Source organism: Lissotriton helveticus, chromosome 2_1 (assembly GCF_964261635.1).
Source record: "Lissotriton helveticus chromosome 2_1, aLisHel1.1, whole genome shotgun sequence".
Classification (NCBI taxonomy): domain Eukaryota; kingdom Metazoa; phylum Chordata; class Amphibia; order Caudata; family Salamandridae; genus Lissotriton; species Lissotriton helveticus.
Window position 1 is genome coordinate 1,187,924,092 of NC_136059.1, and position 22,353 is coordinate 1,187,946,444.

At 47.8% G+C, this 22,353-nt stretch overlaps 1 protein-coding gene across 1 annotated transcript in view; it reads right to left on the bottom strand.

The window, feature by feature from the left end:
- Positions 1-22,353, bottom strand: part of LOC144818542 (alcohol dehydrogenase E chain-like) — a 637,149-nt gene that overhangs the window by 253,511 nt on the left and 361,285 nt on the right. Inside the window, exons 4-5 of the mRNA XM_078676061.1 lie at positions 11,860-11,947; positions 3,804-4,023 (exon numbers count right to left, since the gene is read on the bottom strand). Of these exons, the coding sequence (XP_078532187.1) occupies positions 3,804-4,023; positions 11,860-11,947 (308 nt within the window). The remainder of the gene's footprint in view (positions 1-3,803; positions 4,024-11,859; positions 11,948-22,353) is intronic.

The following is a 22,353-nucleotide window of genomic DNA, read 5'->3' on the forward strand; positions in this document are numbered from 1 at the left end:
CCGAGGGGGAGACCGGGACACTCCTCGCCCCGATATCTATCACCCTCAACATTCTCTCATGCTCCATTTTAAATTTCTCAAGTTCAATTGACAATCGATTCTTCTCAATGTCTAACTTCTTAATCTCAAGGTCCTTCTGACCTTCCAATTTAGCCATCTCCAAACTATGCCTCCTATCTCTCTCCCTGTCCTCCAGCTCTTCTGGGGTCAGGCTCATTTGGGATATACTAATACCTGGATTGGAGGGTGTTCCATCTCCATCCCCCTTTACTGCATCATCCGGCTTCCCTCCAGCGTTCTCTTACTCATCCCCAGCGGACTCTCGCGCTTCCCACCAGTCCTTCAGTGCCTTCCGGTACTCCTCCTTCCTAGAGAGACCTATCAAGGGAACCGCAAATTGCTTACAAAATGACTTAGCTGTCTGGCAGTATAGGTATCTAATCTTTCCTCCTCAAAGGTGAGATCCTCTGAAGCATTGGACGTTGGCCTTCCTCTTCTAGCAGTACTCATGGCTGCTATCAACAAGTCACTACTAATACAACCAACCAAACAAATAAAAAAATAATTTGTCACTGCGCTTGGTCTACACTCACCAGTGGTGTTTACCTGTTATCGTACGTGGATCATAAAGGCAAATCCTGATCCTCACCGCTGACCGCCAATTTTAGAAATTGGAGTATCTAGTTGGCAATGGCTGGTGCCACAGTCCAAATAGGGACCCTTCTTCCTAAGTCAGGGCAAGAGGGCCACCCCCTTTGATAACCCCTGCTCAACCCTGTGGTAACGTAGCACGAGCAGTTAGGCCTATCTCAGAGGCAGTGTGTGAAGCGTTTATGACCACATACAATAAAGCAGTAATGATACCACAAAAGGACACAACCCAGGTAGGTATAGGAAAATAATATCTTTATCTAACAGTTTAAATCAAAACTCTCAAAGCGTTTCAACAACTACAATTCACTTCAACCCGTAGGGACCCAAAAAGAAAGACAATAATGTATTCACCAAAGCGTGACACTGACTGAGTTCAGGGCCGGGGTCTAGGCGACCTGTTGCACACCAGATACCCGTCATAGAAAGGGGACACAGCACGCAGCTTCTCGAAGAAGCCGAGACGGTAACAGGCGGACCACAAGTCTTGGACGCAGAGGTCCGCAGCATGCACCCACAATGATTCGGGCACTCTGGGACAGGCGGGTGCTCAGCGGCAGCAGCAAGCAGCTGTGGCGGCCTGGGCTGGTGGTGGCGATGACTCTCGTCGTGCAGCTCCGTTGTGGGCGCACAGCGGCAGCAGCTTTCTCTTAGCTGTGGTGGCCCAAGGAAACGATAGCGACAATCCTCAACAAGGGTGAACAAGGTGCGGGCACACAGCGGCAGCAGCTCTCCCTCAGCTGTGGCGGCCCACAGAACAAATCCCACGGATGCAAAGTTGCCAAAGGTGCAGGCGCTCAGCGGCCACAGCTCTCTCTTAGCTGAAGCAGCCCACTGGACAACTCACGATGATGCAAAGTAGCAAAGGGTGTGGGCACTCAGTGGCTACAGCTCTCTCATGGCTGCGGCAGCCCACAGGGCAAATCACGATGATGCAAAGTAGCAAAGGGTGTGGACACTCAGCAGTGACAGCTCTCTCTTGGCTGCGGCGGCCCATGGGGCAAATCACGATGATGCAAAGTAGCAAAGGGTGTGGGCACTCAGCGGCTACAGCTCTCTCTTGGCTGTGGCTGCCCACGGGGCAAACCATTATGATGCAGAGTAGCAAAGTGTGCGGGCACTCATCGGCTACAGCTCTCACTGGGCTGCGGCGGCCCATGGGACAAGTCACAATGATGCAAAGTAGGCAAGGGTTCGGGCACTCAGTGGTAGCAGCGCTCTCTCAGCTGCGGTGGCCCACACGACAGAGGATGGTCTCAGCCAGGCTAGCACAATGGTGAACGCTCAGCGGCTGCAGCTCTCTCTTAGTTGCAGCGGTCCACACAGGTTCAGTGAAGGGCTCGAAGGTGCAGATTCCGGTGGGCTCTCAGTGGCGGCAGCTCTCTCTCAGTGGCAGCGGCCCACACGGATCAAGCGGAAGAGTTGAAGGTGCAGATTTAGCGGGCCCTCAGCGGTGGGAGGTCTCTCTTAGCTGCAGCGGCCCACACAGGTTTAGCAAAGGGTTCAAAGGTTCAGAGTTAGGCGGGCTCTCAGCGTCGGCAGCTCTCTCTTAGCTGCAGTGACCAACACAGGTTTAGGAAAAGGTGCAAAGGTTCAGAGTTCGGCGGGCTCTCAGCGGCGGCAGCTCTCTCCTAGTAGCAGCGGCCCACACAGGTTTAGCAAAAGGTGCAAAGGTTCAGAGATAGACGGGCTCTCAGCGGCAGCAGCTATCTCTTAGCTGCAGCAGCCCACACAGGTTTAGCGAAGGATTCAGGGCTTCCCAGTCTGCGGTTCTCACAGTAGAACTAGAGGCTCCGGATTACTCGACGGAGGCCTCACCTGCAAGTAGAATTCCTCGCACTGGAATTCCGACGGCTGACGGGGCGAAGTCTAATGTCCCTGAAACTTCCGCAGGAGGCGCTCTCAATTTTAGGTCTTTGTATAATGTCTTCAGCAAGCTTGGTGAAAGTTTCAAAGTCCTTTCCTCTGTTCGCTCGAACAGAGTTTCATCTTGACATCAAGTAAGAACACACTTGACCAAAGTTCCAGCGCAGCATTTTATACCAAAAAAGTATTTGTTCTCTAAGGTCGCACATCACTGACTCCAGTCAGAACCAGTTTGGTGGGGTCGGGAGCACTTGGTTTACCAGGTGACATCCTGCCCTTTCAGAATGAGGGGGTCTACTTTTAGACACCCAGTGGGAGGTGGATCTATCATTCACCTTGCCAGGCACAGCCCTGCTCGGATCAGAGTCACCACTCTCCACGCTCTGAATACCGATCTCTCTTCAGCCAGGTCTGACCCAGCTGGCCCTGCTGCTCCAAAACCAGATGGAGAATCTACATACTCGCAACAGCCCGCAGTAAAGCTTTAGGCCAGAAACTACTGCAATTTCAGGAAAGGCATTTCAAAACATGTGATATATAAACGGTCCTTACTAAAAGGTGGTCCTCAATTTCCTGAGCATAAACATATCAAACTCAAAGTTCCTATCGAGTTCATAGGGCTGGATAGGGTGATAGAAAGTAATCATTAACGAACAGGCTACACAGATGTAGGCATTAGGGTTATCCTTATTCACACAGTCATTTATATACAGGGAGCATTTCACGCTGTGGCACTGATTAGCAGTGGCACAGCGCCCAGAGCATCTACAACCAGCCAACATACAAGACAGGAAGAGTAGAGGGGAAGGGATACCCATGCCAATGATGCCAGGTCTAACAAGCAGCTATTGCATATTGTCTCAGCTAGAAGCCTCAAGCCTCTTCTATGTCGTATTGATTGGAAACAGCATTGGCAATGAAGTAACTAAAAGAGAATCAATGGTAGCGCATATGACCCCATTCATTTTTAGCACCAAGCAATATGAGCTCCTACCAAGTACTTTTTTTCTGAGGGTGAGGGACATAGTCAAATTAATCAAAAACAATATGGTATGGCTTGCAACAGGTAATGCACAATTCAAATCTCCTTACTTTCTGAAATACCTAAAATCCTACTCTTTTTGAGAGTCTTTGAATCACTGTCCATCCTCCATCCTTTCTCTGCCTTCTTGTGCATGTCCCTTGGGGTAATATAACATTTTATTGTCCATAAAGTCCTGAAAATAAACACATTTGTATATTTTTCAAGTTACAATTGCATATTTCAATTACAAGGGGGTCATTACCTTGGCAGTGTTAATTGCAGATCCGTATCCAGTGGAAAATCCACATCCAAGCAGACAAACTCTCTCCAGAGCGGCGGCAGCATCGATTTTTACCACTGAGATTTCATTGACAACCGTGTACTCTGTGAAGGTGCTGGTGCCAAAAAAGTTGTGAATAAGCTTCCCTTTGCAGCTAAACCTGCTGGTGTTATCATTCATCAGTCCAGTGGGTTTCCCAGCTCTGAAAGGAAAAATGAACAGCAGGTTTAGATGCATCTGCATGTTTCAAAAAGCCTCCTTACATGAAGCCTAGAATTTAGAGTTAAAGCTACAGGGGATGGAATTGATGAATATCTCCAATCCAGTTGATGGATATCAAGAGCTTAAGTTCTCAGAATGAGGAATAAAATGCAGGAATTCCCAATTATTTTGCGGCACATGCTTCAGGATTTAATGGTTCTTCCCAGTGATGTGTTCACCTTCTGTGAGCAGGAAGAAAATGTAAATAGAAAACGTATTGGTTTTACCAGGTGATGGAAAAACTTGTAACGAGGCAAGGGGGTATTCACCCCATGGATACAGTTCTGCCAAACTCATAATGTGACACCATCTCCCAACAGGTCATCTAGAATGCTAGTCTTTTTTAAATTTTAACTATATAAACCCCTCCCATCCACTACCATGCCTTTTAGTAACAAGACCAGACACAATCATAGCAGGAATGAGGGAGGGAACAGGACTGGGACGAGCAGGACCTTAATCGGGGTAATGAAGATTACAGGTAAGTAACAACGCATTACCCCCTCATATGTTCTCCTTGGCCCAGTCTTTACATTAGTGAGGCCCCCAAACCCAAAACACCAAGAAAAAGCAGGACACTAGGGATCCTTGCCTTATACAAAGTTTAAACAAAAATAAAGTACAAGACAAAGCAGCCTTCAGAACGGCAAAAGCAAAATTGTCCACAGAGACATGTAAAACATGGAGGCGATAATGCCTGATAAAAGTATGATGTGATGCCCTACAAATCTCTGGGATAGAAACCCTGCCACCTCAGCACAGGAAGTAAACACAGACCGAGTGGAATGCCCCTGGGCCTGAGAAGGGGGATCCAGACCCACGACTTATAGGACTGACAAACTGACAAGCGCACCCACCGCCTGATGGTGGATGTAGACATCTTCTTACCCTTAGCCACTCCGCCACAGGACACAAACAGAGCAGGGGAAAGATGAAAACTCTAGGTACACTGGAGGCAAATCTGAAGGGCACTCCAAATACCCAGTACAGAAGCAAACTGAGCACCCTCCTCCCCCGGAAAATCAGGCTAAACAACCTCCTGCTACAAATGGAATTTGGAGGAGACTTTAGAGAGAAAGGCCGAGTCCAGGCGCAACACCACCCTGTCAGGTAAGAACTGCAAATAGACACACATTTACTGCTTCCCCAACCACAGGATCCACTCCATGAGAGGCACACCAAGCAACAAAATAGCCTCAATGCTCATTGTAAGACGTAAGGGTAGAGGGCCTACTGGAATGCTGAATATCCATAGCCACCAAAGAAGAACAACCCACAGACTCCAACGTCAAATGTTCAAGAGCCACACCATCAGCTTTAATTGACAGAGATGAGTCAATGACAGAAGGGGACACTAAAGCGGGTGTGGGATTACAGGAATCTGGACAAACCTGTCTCTGGAGATCCTCATCAACAGTAGGAACCAAAGGCGGCGAGGCCAAAAATGAGCAGTCAGGAGAACAGACACCCTCCTCACCCGAATCTTTTGCAGCCACCTTGGGACGAGGGGAATCAGTGGGAAGGCATACAAAAGGTCCAAGGAAGTGAGAGAGCATCCACTGCCAAGCCTGAGGACAAACTACCTCGGAACAGACCGAAGGAAGGAGGGTATTGTAAGGAGACGCTAAAAAGTTGTTCCAAGGCTTCCCAAATGTAATACAAATGCCAAGAAATAGGGGCATAGAACGGAAGAAGGAAGGTTGTGACCCAGGCTGTCTGCATGTAAGTTGTTTTTTTCAATTGTTTTATAAATCTTTTTTTTAAATTAACTTTTGCTTAATGGACCATTTATAATAAACAGTTACAGCAATTAGTACACAGTTGACATTTCAGCTTAATCACAGTGGGCTCCCAGAAGGAGGCATGGTCACTGATCACATGCATTTCAACAGATCAAACCCATGACAGTTCATTCCTACCATCAGCAAGGTAACCCCCGTCAGCAGTTCAGGGCCACACGTTCTCCTAGTCATGCTACTCAGGGTATTAAACCTCTACTATCATTCCTCCTCTATACTTACACCATGACAACCATATTTTCTCCCACTTTTTGACACATCCTCTACCTTTATATAGAGTTTCTTCTGCCCGCTGATACCGTTAAAGGTCACAATCCCAGTCTCCCAACAAAGGCGGAGAGGGCACTCCCCACCATCTTGCAATGTTCCTTTTGGCGATCCCAGCTGCCAGGGCTAGCCAAATTCCTTTATACCTGGGCCAGTCTGAGTCGCTTTTGATCATTAGGAGGAGCCATTTAGCATCCATCGGGTCCCGTACCCCTGAAACTCTGGACAGTACATCTGTGACACCCTTCCAGTATCTGACTATCTCTGGGCACTCCCCCAGAATATGAAAAAAAGTTCCTTCCTGCTGACACCCCCTGGGTCAGAGCACTGTATGTGTTTTGCCTCAGGTATAAAGGTGCGTGCATGGGTAGTATGCACAGTGTAGTATTTTGAGCTGCACTAACCTAAATCGAGTCAGGACTGCAATCTCCCTTGGACTCTGTATTGCCTCCTGCCAATCTGTGTCATCTATGTTCCCCAGCTTACGGTAGATTGTGGAGGTTGGCTTTTCCATAATGGGGGCCATAATAGGGCCAAGGAGTAATCTATCTTCCAGAGGTGAGTAGTCCGGAATGGGGGTACCACGCTGGATGTGTCGCTTCAGGGAGTGCATTTGCCTAAGATCGTGGTATTTTTGTGTCTGGTGTTAGGGGAATTCCTGTTGCAAGGATTCAAAGGTAAGTGGTGTTTCCCCTCTCCACACATCGCCCAGGTGTTCAATCCCTATTAATTCCCCCTTTCTGAAGCCCGCTAGTGTTGCTACCTCCTTCAAGAGTTGCTAAAGACAGGGGTCTCTAGAACATGAAAATTGAAAGCTTGAATCAACATATGCTAAATAGCCAATATGTTCTTTGTCCAGCCGGACAGGGATTTATTTAGTCAAATATAAAGAAATGACATGGAATTGAAAGTGATGTCAAGGGGGCACAGCCTGTGACCCACAGACAACAAGACAGAACAACAATTTTCAGGCAAAAACTAGCGAAGCGGTCTGTTTCCTAGTATTCAGTAGACAGACTTAATTAAATCATGGTACCATTGTGCAATACATTCTGGGTATTAAGAGACATATGGTACATAGGTGTTGACATTTTGATGCCAAGACTTTAGATGTGTGGCATCATCTTCAGGACAGTATTATAAAGCATGCCTGTCTTGAATTCATACAGTTGCCAAAGTGATGGCAATCGGTATAGAAGGGGTAAGGCAGACGGTGCAAGTTGCAGGAAGATCGGGGGATTCAATCCATCGGGGCATGATGTGGACCCAGGGTTAATCGGGTATGTAATTATCACGGAAATGAATGGATACCGTCGCGGATGGCGATATACGGCAGTTTTGAGATAATACTGAAGTTAGAGCGCTCGATCGACGTGGTTCTGCGGTCACCGCAGAACCACTCCGATCGAGCACTCTAACTTGAGTATTATCTCAAAACTGCCGTATATCGCCATCCGCGACCGCATTCATTCATTTCCATGATAATTACATACCCGATTAACCCTGGGCCCCCGATGGATTGAATCCCCCCCGATGGATTGAATCCCCCGATCCACCCGCAACTTGCACTGTCTACCTCACCCCTTCTCACCACCGTCTGCCTCACCCCTTCTGTCTGCATACACCCAGTTGTTTATAACCAGAAGCTGGGAGGCCCAATAATAAAGCCTGATGTCTGGGAAGGGCAAGCCTCCATTGTATACCATGCGCTGCAATTTGATAAGCGCTATCCTAAGTGAACCCCCTTGCCATAGTAACAATCTTACTTCCTGGGATATTTTTTTTTGTTTCTGGGGGACTCTATAAGGGTTGTTCTGTAGGACATAGAGAAGGCGAGGCAGGGCCACCCTACCCATCAATGACAACAGGAGGGCATGACAGTGACGTACATCAGTGTTTAGGCGCTCCATCTGGGTATATGGGATTTTCTATATAAACGTTGCAGGATCTCTTACAATGTGTCTTCCCAAGTATTTAAACCCCTCTGTGACTACCGTGGTTGCGCAGTTGGCTGGTATCCTGGGCGGGGGGCCCGAGAGTGTGAATATTACCAATTTAGCCCAATTGATGCTATATTCCGAATAGCTGCCAAAAAGCTCAAAGATGTGACGCATCCTCGCCATTGAGTAATACGATCTAGCTAGATATAAAAGAATATCATCCACATACAGCAATACGCGTTCTTCCCACCGCCCGGAGCACTTATACCCCAAATCATTGGATCCCTCTGGACCCAATGTGCGAGTGGCTCCAGTACGAGCGCTAAGAGCAGCGGGCACACGGGGCAGCCCTGCCTTGTGCCTCTCCCTAACTTGAAGGACCTGAATAATGCACCGTTAACTCACACTTGAGCCCTGGGACTCTCCTACAGTAGTCAGACCCCCCCACTGAAGTTAGGACCTAAACCCAATTTTTGGACTACCATAAATAAGTATGGCCACTCTATACTGTCAAACGCCATTGTTGCATCTAATGACATCACTGTCGTCTGCTGAGCCTCTGGATTATCCATTAGGTGAAGTACTCCATAGAGTCTGCGTAGGTTGTGGCAGTTGTTTCTATGGGGCATGAATCCCGATTGGTCCAGCTGTATTACCGCTGAGAGAACAGGAATCAATATATTTGCCAGTGCCTTGGCGAGCACTTTCGCCTCCACTTTTATTAATGAGATCGGAGGGTAAGAAGCGCACTCTGCATGTAAATTCAATTAACACTGAAACTAAACGTCGCTCAATGCTCTGAGGTGATAATCGGCCCAGGAACAAATCAGAGGACCAGCGAGCCTACTGATTGTTGGTACAAACCAACAGATTTGCCCGCTGTCGGAGAACCTGAAAAAAACTGCATAGCCTGCCAAATGGCTGCCAACTCCCGCCAATTCGAGGAACAGGTGCTGTCTGCCTGATTCCACTGACTCAGTGCCTCCAAAGACAGCAGCGTCTCATCAAAGACTGGCATCGGTTGTCAGCAACAGGGGAGAAGGAAGCTGGAAGCGGACCCCCCTCTCTCCAGATTGGGAGGGTAGAGCCACCAGCTCAAATCCTGTATCAGAACAGGGGAAAGAGGAACCAGAGAATCACAATTCGCAAGGCAGGGGTCCCAATGGTTCACCAGAGGTCTGAGGGGCAGATAAACCTAGGGAACCACAGCCATGGTCACAGCCATCAATCCCTGGAACAGCAACCAATTCCAGGCTGGAGCAGACTGCTGATTCAGGAGATCCATCAGAAGATGCTACATCGAAGTGATGCGAGCGGGTGGGAGAAACACCGCGCCCAACTGGGTGTCACAAAGACCACCGATAAACTGCAGTCTTTGAATAGGGACCAGGTGAGATGTTGTCACATTCAACTTGAAACCCAGACCTTGGAACATGTCAATGGCTGCTTCCACTCAAAGAAGAGCCTTAGGAAGAGAGGAAGCAGAAATCAAACAATCATCAATAGAGGGAAACACAGAGAAACTCTGAAACTGCAAAACCCCCACAGCCGGAGCCAATACCTTGGTAAATTCCTGGAAAAGGTAGAGAGGCCAAAGGGTAACACTTGAGACTAGTACTGAACCCTGTCTACTGCAAACTGCAGGAACCGCTGGCTTTTGTGATATACAGGCATGTGAAAATAGTGTCTTTCAAGTCTAGGGAAGCCAGAAAATCCCCTTGTTGGATGAAGGGAATGATGGACTGCAATGAGTACATCCGAAAGTGATATAGTGCACTATCCTGTTCAGAGCCTTGAGATTCAGTATTGGGCGATAGGAACCACCTGGTTTTGGGACCAAGAAAAGCGTTGAATAGAAGCCTGGGCCCCATTCTGTCTCTGACACTTGGAGAATAGCACCCTTTGCAAGCAAAGTTTTCACTCCAGAGAACATAGCAGCACTTTTTACAGGGTTGTTTGACAAAGGGGTAACCCAGGAGTGAGGGGGAGGGCCCCTGAATGGAATAGGTACCCCTGACTGATGACTGACAGGACCCACTGGTCAGAAATCAGGCTGTGCCACCGATCCTGGAATAAACAGAGCTGGGCCCCACTCTGGCATAGTTGCTGCTGCAGATGAGGCCGGCACTTGTTGGTGAAAGCAGGTCCCCCAAACATGGGCCTGCCACAAAAGGGCTGAGAAGAGGAGAGAATGCCTTGATAGTTCTACTGATGGAAAAATGATTTCCTTTTCAGCCCACATTGGAACATTTTCAGTAACTTTTTCTCCTTTGAAGAATGCTGCATCATCATGTTCAATACGTCCTCATAAAGTCCGGGACCCTCAAAACGCAGCTTATGAATCAAGGCCTTCTGTGCAGCCCCAAGATGCCAAGATTTTGTCCACAGTGACTGTCTACCAGCCACCGCTGCTTCGGCCACTGATGGGAAGGTCCACTGGGTATCAAAAGTGACGTCGGACAGAAATTGCACCAAGACCTCCACCTGCGCCAAGATAGGAGTGGGATCCCTTTGATCCTGAAGACAAATAATTTTTCTAAATCCTTAATAAGGACTTAAGTGCTAGCCCGGATCTCAAAATGAGACACTGCGTATGACGGCTTCAAGGCAACCTCCACCTTAAACTCAACAGGATCAAAAAGGGAAGCCTCTCTGAAGGCAAGGTAGAAGCCAACGAGGGCAAAATGGAATTGGCCTTAGGAACTTGAGGAAACTGGTCATCAAACTGCGCCAACTGTTACCTCTTTCTCAAAAAGTGAGGAATCCCCTGCTTGTTGACCAAAAGCTATTTTTTTGCCAAAATCTCCTTAATGATATCATGCGAGGGCAAATCATGCACCACCGAGGTACTGTACTGGGTATAAAAGCCATCATCCACAAAAGATTTAGGATTAAATCCCAGAACCTCACAAATATGGGCCAACATGTCCGAAAAGACTCGCCCTGGACATATTTACCCTTTGGGAAAATGCCCAGGTCCTGATCCTCATCCTCTTTCAACTTCTTCGCAGAAGGTTCATTCAATGCAGCCGGAACTGCAGAATTAATCATATCCTGCAAATACAACCTGGAGATCTGTAACAGGTCCTCCTCCTGGAAATTGATTTGGCAAGCACCGGGACCAACTATTCATCCCCCATGACAGTAGAAAAAGAACAGAAAGCCAAATGAGGAAGTGACCAGGGAAAAATTGCTATATATACCATCTCCTAGCAACCATGTCTCAAAATCCACGGAACTTAGAAAGCTAAAAGACATCCCTGCCGTTTCCCCTGTGGCCACATACACAAAAGGCATGGCTGCAGGAGCCAGGTGCTACAAGAACCACCTCAGCACCAGAACGGTCGGTCCCCGACCGCAGAAATAGCTGCCCGCCCCAGTGAAGCACATGTGTGGTAAGCGGGGGGCAGACAGGAGAAGAGCAGGGATACGACCTACTGACACAAAGGTAAGGTCTACACACATTAAAAAACATGAAAATGCACAAGCACCTGTAAAGCAATAAAGAAAAAACTCTTACATCACCCAGAAGCAAGGTACCACACATTCCGACAGCCCCTCAGTTGGACAGGAAAAAAAACAGGCATTGCGATGGGTAGGAGGGGTTTATATAGTTAAAATTAAAAAAAGACTAGTGTTCTAGATGGTCTGTCTGTAGGTGGAATAGCCTCACTAATGTAAAGGCTGGGACGAGGAGGACATATGAGGGGGTAATGAGGATAAAGGAGTGAAAGTTCAGTTTAGAAAATTAAACTGCATACACAAACATACTCAATCTTAACACAGGTGTTGCCATTTGGACCCTTGCAGTATCGACACTCTCCACACTGTGGCACAGGGAATGGGAGGACTTTATCACCTATGGATACAAAACTGAATGTTTGTAATCTGAAATGACAGATACAGCAAGCAGGTTAAAACAGAATTATCAACATATGTTTACAGTTCATTACCTGTATCCACAGCTCTCTCTAGCAACACACATACAAGAAGTGCCCCATCAGATCCTGGCAGGGTGGTGCCATTTATGAAGAAGAATATGTTGTATAATCACCAGAAAAATAATCACCTTTTCAGTTTTCATCCATTTTAAAATGCATGCTATCAAAATACTGTCCATAAACTACATCCTCATAGGCCTCCATGGATGTGTAGCACTGTAGCAGCTGACTGAGGAGAGGTTAACATCTTTTGTGTGTCCTGTGCTATGTATAATAATCTGTCTTTTTATGCCTCCTACTCAAATACTATTGTTGTTCCAGCAGTGTAATTGCATTGAAATTGCATTTATATTAAGCATACTACTCCTGATGAGGCATTGAAGCACTTTACGGCAAGTAGCACGCTACCCTGGAACCCAAAGGTAGGGGTCAGTTCATTGCTCTCTGGGCTTAGTCTTGTGCTGTCAAAGAAACCATTCCATTTTTATGTTTGTGTAAATGAATGACTTAGGTGTGATCATTAGAAGGGTGATTTGTCTCTTAATAGGCTATCCATAAACCTTCGTAGGGCTTAGTTGAAAAACATCCTGCCTTCTGTTATTTAGACAAGTCCTATACTTACCTAGAACAGGGTAGGTAAAGCATCAGTGGAGCAAGACTCACGGGTGGAGTACAGAAGAAGACATACACCATTCTGTCACACACAAAACAGACAGGGCATCAGCATTTAAGCTTTGCTTACACATGTAGTACCTATAACAACAGTGCATGCTACCATCATACATTAACCAGGAAGAACACAAACAGCAACAGTGTGATAGGAATCATACACACATGTGCGTGCACACACACACACACACACACACATGCACACACATGTACAGTATGGCCGTCAGAGGTTTCTAGCTGAACCACTTATGGTAGATGATGCCAAATTTAAAAATAAAAATCCATCAATCATACTGCAACTGTTACTTCTGCTGTAAAATCAATGTAAAAAAACTCCCAAATTCCATGAACTGCTAACATTTCATCACAATATGTAGCCTGCAGGCAATGGTTTTTGTGGCATGTGCTGAGCTCAGTGATCCATTGTTAGTTTTTTTCATGCTCTTTTGACAATGCCCATCAACCTGACTGCTTGCAAAAACAAATCAGGGCCTCGTCTTACTCATTTCTCTACGAGTTTAAATTAGTACTTAAGTACGCAGGAGAAATACATAACATTTATATACATTGATTGCATTACATTTAACATCAAATGTTGTTAACACTATACTCAGTAGTAATATTTTTTATTATCCATGGAACGATGGAAATTTGAGTCAAGTTGGGTCGACATTCGACAACCTCAACCACCCCCAAACATTTGAAAGTATGAACTTTTACGTTGAGCATATCTCTCTGCAGATATTAACCCCATGAGCTATCTTAAAAGAAAGAGGATCTTTGCTTCAACATGACATTGAAACACATTCAGCCACATTTAGGGGGTCATTATGATGGCGGATTTTCCGCATACTCCGGGCCGGCGGAAGCCACCGCCGGCCCGGCGTATGCGGGAAATCCGCCGAGGAGGCCTGAAAGACCCACCGCCAAATCAGGATGGCTGGTGGAAAAGCACTAACATGGCTGGCGGTGTCTATCAAACACCGCCAGCCATATTAGGATGTAGGGAAAGTAATGCTTTTCCGCGGCGGCTTTTCCGCCGTGGAAAAGCATACGGACAATCACTTTGGGGGCCCGTTGCGGGCCCCCTGGGTGAAGGTTGCGTGGGGGGTGCACATGGGGGGCGGTCACATCCTAATTGCCATGGAGGGACCGCCGCTGCCCATGCGGACGGTCCCTCCTACTCAGGGGTGGCGGAAGTCCGTCCGCCATCCTAATCGGCCCCTCAATGTTAAGTGCTGTAGAGGGCTCATAACTAGGATACAAGTTGATTTAGTTGATCACAAGAGAGGTGCTGTGTTAGAGCTCTGTAAAATGTTGCATTATTGCTTAACTTCTCACCCAGCTGTGCGAGCATCCCCTGGGCCCTCCCGCTGTTCACCTTCTCCATCAATCATGGACATCAAGACTTTTGTGGTGTTAGAACGCCCACTGTTTATTAACATCATAAGCTGGTCCATAAGTTATCACAATGGGTGGGGGCGTGGCTAGCTGCTGGCAAAGATGGCCATGAGATAGAGAAGCTCCAAGGTCGTCCGGGGGAACATCCCCATATATCCACTCAAAATCCTGCTGAAGCTGCGTGGACCCATGGTGCCAGTGAGACATGAACTCCCTCAAGCCCTGGAGTGAGTCCTGGCATAGTACGATGAGGGAAAATGGCGGTTGGAGCTTCTGGGGCTTGGTGAGGACGTGCGGGGAGGCAAACATCTGAGGCCGTAGACGTGAGGAGCCCGGCATGATTGCACCCATGCCACTCACCTAACTGCTGTTTGGTTCTTGGGCCCCGTTTGGCTTGGGGGCGAGCATTAGGCCTTTGTTCCCAAGAGGAGAGCTGCTCAGCTGCTGACAGTGCATCCGTGAATGGCGATGGGGGCGGCCTTGAGTCGGGCAGAGCAGGGTTAGGCCCTGGCTGAGGCAAGACCGGCCGCCGAGGTTGCCTGACATCCAAAGAGCAGACTGGGGAATTATTCCCCGGCCTGAAAAGTTGGTGAGTCAGCCAGTTGGTGTACCTGGTGGGGGGCAGACATTGAGAGTGATTAAGGGGACCCAGGCTGGAACTGTAGCAAAGACTTGGACCGGGCCGCTGGGCTAGAGAAGCCTGATGCAAACTCTGGATTTGGAGCCCCCTCCTCCCCTGTAGTTGATCGTGGTCTGGGTGGGGGAGCTCTCCTGGGCGTTTGGGGCTCCTGTGGGGGTGGATAAGCATCGGCAGCGGAGGGAGTGCTCTTTACATCGGACTAGTAGTGGACCCAATGATTTGGGGCCTATTTGATGAACCACTAGAGAGATTGCACTCCAATTATTGAGAGGGGAGACACAATTTCATAATTGTTACATAGAGCTGCTTGATCCCTGGAACATTCGATGCCCTGCTCGTCCATTGCCCTGACTCTGGGAGGTGATCACTGAGGCCTGGTCTATGGACGAGACCCATAGTAACACTTGGGTGATAGTGGGGCGATCTAGCTTGAGTCCCGCGACGTACTGGGGTCTCAAGAAAGTCACAGCTCTGGACATGGTGGGAGGTCACCAACAGAGGTCCATGCAGACAGGCAGCCTGGACAAGTATGCAGCGAATATATCCCCAGGGGACATGGGGTCACAGGGTGCCGAAAGAGGAGGAGAGGCATACATGTTATAGCAAGATGGAGAACCTACCCTGTCCTCCATCATGGCCACCATTCAGGACATTTGAGGTTTAATAGGGCCTATTAAGCCCAAACTTGACACGGTCACCACAGAAGTTAACCTGCTTTGGGTGGGTTTTTGTAAAATATCTGAGAAAGTTGTGACGGCGGAGACCAACATTGACGGTCTACTATCAACTTCTGGGGCTTGGTGGGGACGTGCGGGGAGGCAAACATCTGAGGCCGTAGACATGAGGAGCCCGGCATGATTGCACCCATGCCACTCACCTAACTGCTGTTGTGGTTCTTGGGCCCCGTTTGGCTTGGGGGCGAGCCTTAGGCCTTTGTTCCCAAGAGGAGAGCTGCTCAGCTGCTGACAGTGCATCCGTGAATGGCGATGGGGGCGGCCTTGAGTCGGGCAGAGCAGGGTTAGGCCCTGGCTGAGGCAAGACCGGCCGCTGAAGTTGCCTGACATCCAAAGAGCAGACTGGAGAATTATTTCCCGGCCTGAAAAGTTGGTGAGTCAGCCAGTGGGTGTACCTGGTGGGGGGCAGACATTGAGAGTGATTAAGGGGACCCAGGCTGGAACTGTAGCAAAGACTTGGACCGGGCCGCTGGGCTAGAGGAGCCTGATGCAAACTCTGGATTTGGAGCCCCCTCCTCCCCTGTAGTTGATCGTGGTCTGGGTGGGGGAGCTCTCCTGGGCGTTTGGGGCTCCTGTGCGGGTGGATAAGCATCGGCAGCGGAGGGAGTGCTCTTTACATCGGACTAGTAGTGGACCCAATGATTTGGGGCCTATTTGATGAACCACTAGAGAGATTGCACTCCAATTATTGAGAGGGGAGACACAATTTCATAATTGTTACATAGAGCTTCTTGATCCCTGGAACATTCGATGCCCTGCTCGTCCATTGCCCTGACTCTGGGAGGTGATCACTGAGGCCTGGTCTATGGACGAGACCCATAGTAACCCTTGGGTGATAGTGGGGCAATCTAGCTTGAGTCCCGCGACGTACTGGGGTCTCAAGAAAGTCACAGCTCTGGACATGGTGGGAGGTCACCAACAGAGGTCCATGCAGACAGGCAGCCTGAACAAGTATGCAGCGAATATATCCCCAGGCGACATGGGGTCACAGGGTGCCGAAAGAGGAAGAGAGGCATACATGTTACAGCAAGATGGAGAACCTACCCTGTCCTCCATCAAGGCCACCATTCAGGAGATTTGGGGTTCAATAGGGCCTACTAAGCTCAAACTTGACACGGTCACCACAGAAGTTAACCTGCTTTGGGTGGGTTTTTGTAAAATATCTGAGAAAGTTGTGACGGCGGAGACCAACATTGACGGTCTGCTATCAACAACAAAACACCTGGAGAAGCAAGTACAGGCCCTGACCAAGCAAAGCACAGCCATGAAGGCGAGGCTGGAGGATCAGGAGGGACACGCAAGGAGAAACAATATTAGAGTGGTGTGCGCCCCGGAGGGGTCAGAGGGCCCAAATGTAGACCTTTTCCTAGAGGACCTTGGGCCAGAAGTACACCTGTTTTTTGCAGTTGCAAATGGGAAATCGGTCTGCTTTGCGAATGCAAAATAGGTCTTTGCAATGTACAAACCCTATTTTGCAAGTCGATAACCTATAACAGACTTACAACATAGGGTTTGCAAACCACTATTAGTAAGTGGCATGTGGAAGGCATCCCTTGCTAATAGCGAGTCGCACTTCTATGTAAGTTCACAAAACACTCACAGTTTACCACCTGCTATAAATAGGTGGTAAGCCACTCACAAATGGGAAAGAGTCCCCTTTGTGACTGGCAGCGAAAATATTTTTTAAGAGCAGGAAGTGGTCCCACGGACCACTGCCTACTATTAAAAAATAAAACAGAAACGTGTCTTTTTTTAAATGCATCCGTTTTCCTTAAGGTTTTGCATTTGTCACCCCGAGTGGGATGAGTATGCTCAGACGTGAGTCCCATGCTCTCCACACCACTGGAGTCAAGCTATCCTGGCTGAAGACGGCTGATAGCCAGAAACCGGTCCTAGGATGCTTGATTCCGGTCCAGGAAAGACATGGCTTGGCAGTTCGGGCTGGACTGTTCCCATGAGGCACAGGGTCAAGGCTGATTTGCATATGGCCATGTCTGAACTGGGGTGGTGTGGAGTGCAAAAAAGCGATGGATTTAGGCCTAGATCTCTGTACTGGGGTGAATGTATGACATTGTTCTGCATTCTGTCCATCAACTGTTGGTTGTGCATTTGTCACCCCGAGTGGGATGGCTATGCTCAGACGTGAGTCCCATGCTCTCCACACCACTGGAGACAAGCTATCCTGGCTGAAGACGGCTGATAGCTAGAAACCAGTCCTAGGATGCTTGATTCCGGTCCAGGAAAGACATGGCTAGGCAGTTCGGGCTGGACTGTTCCCATGAGGCACAGGGTCAAGGCTGATTTGCATATGGCCATGTCTGAACTGGGGTGGTGTGGAGTGCAAAAAACGATGGATTTAGGCCCAGATCTCTGTACTGGGGTGAATGTGTGACATTGTTCTGCATTCTGTCCATCAACTGTTGGTTTTGCATGCATTTTTTTTTTAACTGCTTTATTTAAGAATCAGTAACAGACATGGTGGTCTGCTGACCACAGCAGGCCACCATCCCTGTGAGTGCTGGCCATTCCCCTTTTGAAAAATGTTATTAATGTATTTTGGACGTTGATATACAAAACTGTTATAATTCACAGTCTGTGGGAAGTGGAGAAAGAGAAAAGAACAAAGAAAATCAGAATTATGCATTACTTTTTACAAATGTTCTCCCTTTGGGCCCTACCCAGTTGGGCTGGACCACTCGCCCACCGAATACCCACCCAGCCCTCCCCGTGGTTGGCAACAAATGACTTATTTGCCTTTGTTTGCATTCTGTCTTGTTTCCCTTTTAATGATTTGCCCCCTTTTCCTCACTCCATCTAGTCAGAGGTGCCCACATTTTTAGACCCTTTGTTCGAGAGTGTAGTCCCCTTTTTGTATATAAAGCTTTCTCAAGATTATAGGGGCATATTACCTAGAAGTGCGTTAGAAAACGCACAACGCACATTCCCATATCGCCGGCTATCGCCGGATTTCTTCGGCGTGATAGCGCGCAATTATCTATGCGCATCACGTAGGCGAAATGAAATCCGGCGATAGTCGGCGATATGGCACATTAGCGCATGAAAACAAACGTTGTTTTCACGCGCTAATGTGTTCCTTGATAATATGGGGGGGTGGAATCAGCGTTATGATCCACACCCCCATGTTATCAATGCCCTAACACCTGGTCAGAGCAGGCGTTGGGAGACCTGCGATAAACGAGTTTATCGTAGGTCTCCCTCTCCCAACGCCTGCCTTGGTAATAGGGTGTTCCAACATGTAAAATGTGGTTGGACGTGGGAACGCCCACTTTGCATGTCATTAGCGATGTTTGTCTCCGTCATGCAAAGTGGGCTTGAGCCAGGCATTAAAATGCCCTTGTGGATAGGGCTCTAGAAGTATTGCTGCTTTCTCGGCACAAATCGCCGAAAAAGCAGCGATAATTCCCCTTGCTAATATGTCCCCTAGTTTGCTAAAAAAACGAGATAACCATTGCTGAAATGAGGGAGGGTTAGGGTCCAACCATGCGGATGCAAGAGATAACCATAGTATCACCATACCAATGAACACCAATTCCTCTCCAAACTTACCCTGAGTATTCTGAGCTACGCCAAGTCCTATCAAGGTGGGAGAGAGGACGCATTCGACGCCCAGAGATACCTTGAAAAAGCTGGTGATGTCTTGCTTAAGTTTACGGAGGGCATCACAAGAGCCAAAGATATGCATAAGATCTGCCTGGAATAATGCACACCGAGGGCAGAGAGTTCTTCTCCCCATCCTCCATTTCGCAATTCTTTTAGGTGTATAGTACAGCGAGAAGCAAGTTTTGTAATATTGGGCCTGGAGTCGGGCGTAATCAAGATGTTCTGTGCTAATTTGACAGAGCGAAAGAATAGGTTTTCTGAGGCCCCAGTTTCCATTCTCCACTTTACTGCCCGAGCACCCATATCATCTGTCATTAGTGAGGTAAAAAAATTAAAGACTATACGTACGGATAGGTCTGTGTTCCTTCTCAGATTGTCAATTATGTTATTACTAACAAAACTAATTGGTCCTCCACCTTTCCTATTTAAAAAATCTCTGATTTGAAGGTATTTTCAAAAATCCCTCGAATCTTGCGAATACCGTTCTATAAGATTATCGAAGGAAGCCAGGCCTGAGGAAGAAAAGAACGCTGCCAGGTTGGTCAGCCCGACATGGCACCATTTTTGGATGATTGTGCCTTTAAAGATCTCGGGAAAATTGGGACAATTGCAAAGAGGTTTATAGTGATTGTACCGGCCCAAACCGATCAGTTTACAAATTAGTTTTCCAGATTTGATGTCCCCCTTGCAGGGTTTCAAAGCAAATTTTCTTATAGTGGTGTCGGTTAGAAATCGCCAAGCTCAGCCCTACGCTTCCACAACCATTATGAGTGAGATGGGGGTGGGCACTTCCTCAGTCATACTATCTCTTGGCTTTTCTTGTATTACGACTGAATTATATAATAGTTTTGTAGCCCAATAATAAAGTCTTATATTAGGAAAAGCCAAACCACCCCTCTCTCTAGGTAAAGAGAGCTATTTGTATTTGAGTGCTGGCCATTCCCAATGGGGCTGTAAATTCTGACCTGCTTCATGAATATTAATGAGGCAGTACATTTGCAACCCCATTGGGAATTGCAAACAGTGTCTGAGACACTCCTTTACAATAAATTTTGTGAGTCCCAAATTGTGTCGCAAAACAACGCAATATTTGAGTCGCAAAATGGAGGGGTTGTACAAACTTAAACCTAAGAGACTGTCTTACTTCTTTTCAATGGAGAGAGCTCATCGTGCGTTGGGTCCACCCAGCCTGGAGGCCTGGGACCCACCATGTATGATCGTAATTCGAATCCTGAACTACAGTGACAGGGATGCAATTCTTCAGGTGACTCGCTTGCAGGGTAACTAATGTATGATAGCCTATGCAGTGGTTTGCTTCTTCCTGGATTTTACACTGCAGACCCAGCGCCAAAGCAAATATTTTGATGATGTTAAATAGGCCTTGTGCGCTAATGAAATTAAGTACATGATGCTCTTCCCTTCCAGATTAAGAGTAATTGCAAATGGAAAAACCAGACATTTTGCCATGCCAAAGGAGGCGTGGGACTGGATTGAAGGTTGGAGAGCGGTTAGCAGGGAAGGGAAGGGTGAAGGTAAAATGAATCGACCCAGAGCGGGCGTGGGGCGAGAGACTTCCACACCCATGGGCAGCAGAGGGCGCAGACCCCTTCATGAAATGCAGAAAAGGCACTGGAAGGGGATCTCCTGAGGGTTCGTAAGTGGTGTGAGCTGTAAATTGTGATTCACCTGCTTTGAGATGCAGGGGTAAATGGAGTGGTGCGAGGAGAACAGCACATAGAATCCTGACAAATCTGAACTCGTTATTGCGGCTCTGGGGCAGTTTTGGGACCTTCCTGTTGTCATCAGGATGTTAATAAATAGGCACTGAGTCTATCCGAAATATATTCGACACAGCGGGTATAGCTTACCCCAGTTACTTAATGTTGTTAGAAGGGCAGCAGGTACTCTGCAAGTTGGGAGAGTGGGATTTCAAAACTCACGATCCATGGTTGCAGCGAAGGGGGGGGGTTTGGTGGGTTTTATCTATGTACTTCAGTTAAGAGATGTTCAGGCTTCATGCGACACACACTCCTGCAAGGGCGGGATGCTTAAATAGGGAATTCAGAGTGGTTAGGCAGGCACACAGAGAGGCAGGGAGTCATTGACCCGGGTGACAGGGGACTGGATCCCCAGATAAAGAATGATGGCAGGGAAACATGCAGAGGCACAGAATTTAAATATTTGGTCCTGGAATGTTAATGGTCTGGGAAGCAAGATAAAGCATACATTAGTAATGCAGCATTTGAAAAGACATGGACATGACATTGTGATGAAACAGGAAACAAACTTGAAGGGAATCCACTGCACGGCCATATACAGATTTGGGTATGTTCTGAGGGCACATGCTGGGTATTCAACTGACTCTAGAGGAGTGGGAATTCTCATTAAGAAATCGCTTCCCTTCACACCCCACTGAGTGTGTCATGGTGCCCAAGGCCAGTTTGTGTCAGTGTCAGGGACTTGGGAGGGTGACATACTGAATTTATGCTCGGTATACATCCCCCCAATGCTCCACAGAATGACACTCCCAGATCTAGGAGAGTTGCTCCACTCATTGCCAACCTGGATCCTAGTAATGGGTAGTGATATGAACGCTACTTTAAATATAGAGATGGATAGAACGGGTGGATCAATTAGAGGGGGCGGGGGGCCATACCCACAATTTGTAAATGCTTTAGGCCCAGTGAATCTGTGGGGGCAGTCATATCCACAGCAACGACACGTTATACATACTTTTCTGCCTCACATGGTTGCTTCTCCCGGACAGATTGCATCTTCACGCTTCAGACCCTAGTATTTAGATTTCGATCTGCCTTGTACAATGTTAGAGGTATCTCAGGCCATTTCCCTGTTGAGGTTCGACTACTAGGCTCGAACACTGATTTTGTTTTGCCCCCTTGAATTGACCGCATTCACAAGTTGGGTGAATGCGAAGGCCTATACTTTAAAGAGAATCAGGAATCAGTTGCGTCGGCACTCGCTCTCTGGGAGGCATTCAAGACAGTAGTTAGGGGGAGGGCTCAGGCACTAATAGGGAGAAAGAAGAATAACACCAGACCACAATGTTTGGCGATAGAAAAAGAGATATCGGAACAAGAGAAGGTGGCCGAGTCTGCGGGTGAGGCTGAACACTCTCACAGAATGTAGATGTGCCTACGGGATATGTGGCCAATGGCAGAAGATTTAACACCTAAACATGCCCTGGCAACACAGCGTTGCCTATGCAATGTGGGCAACAAGGCCATTAGGCTTTTGGCAT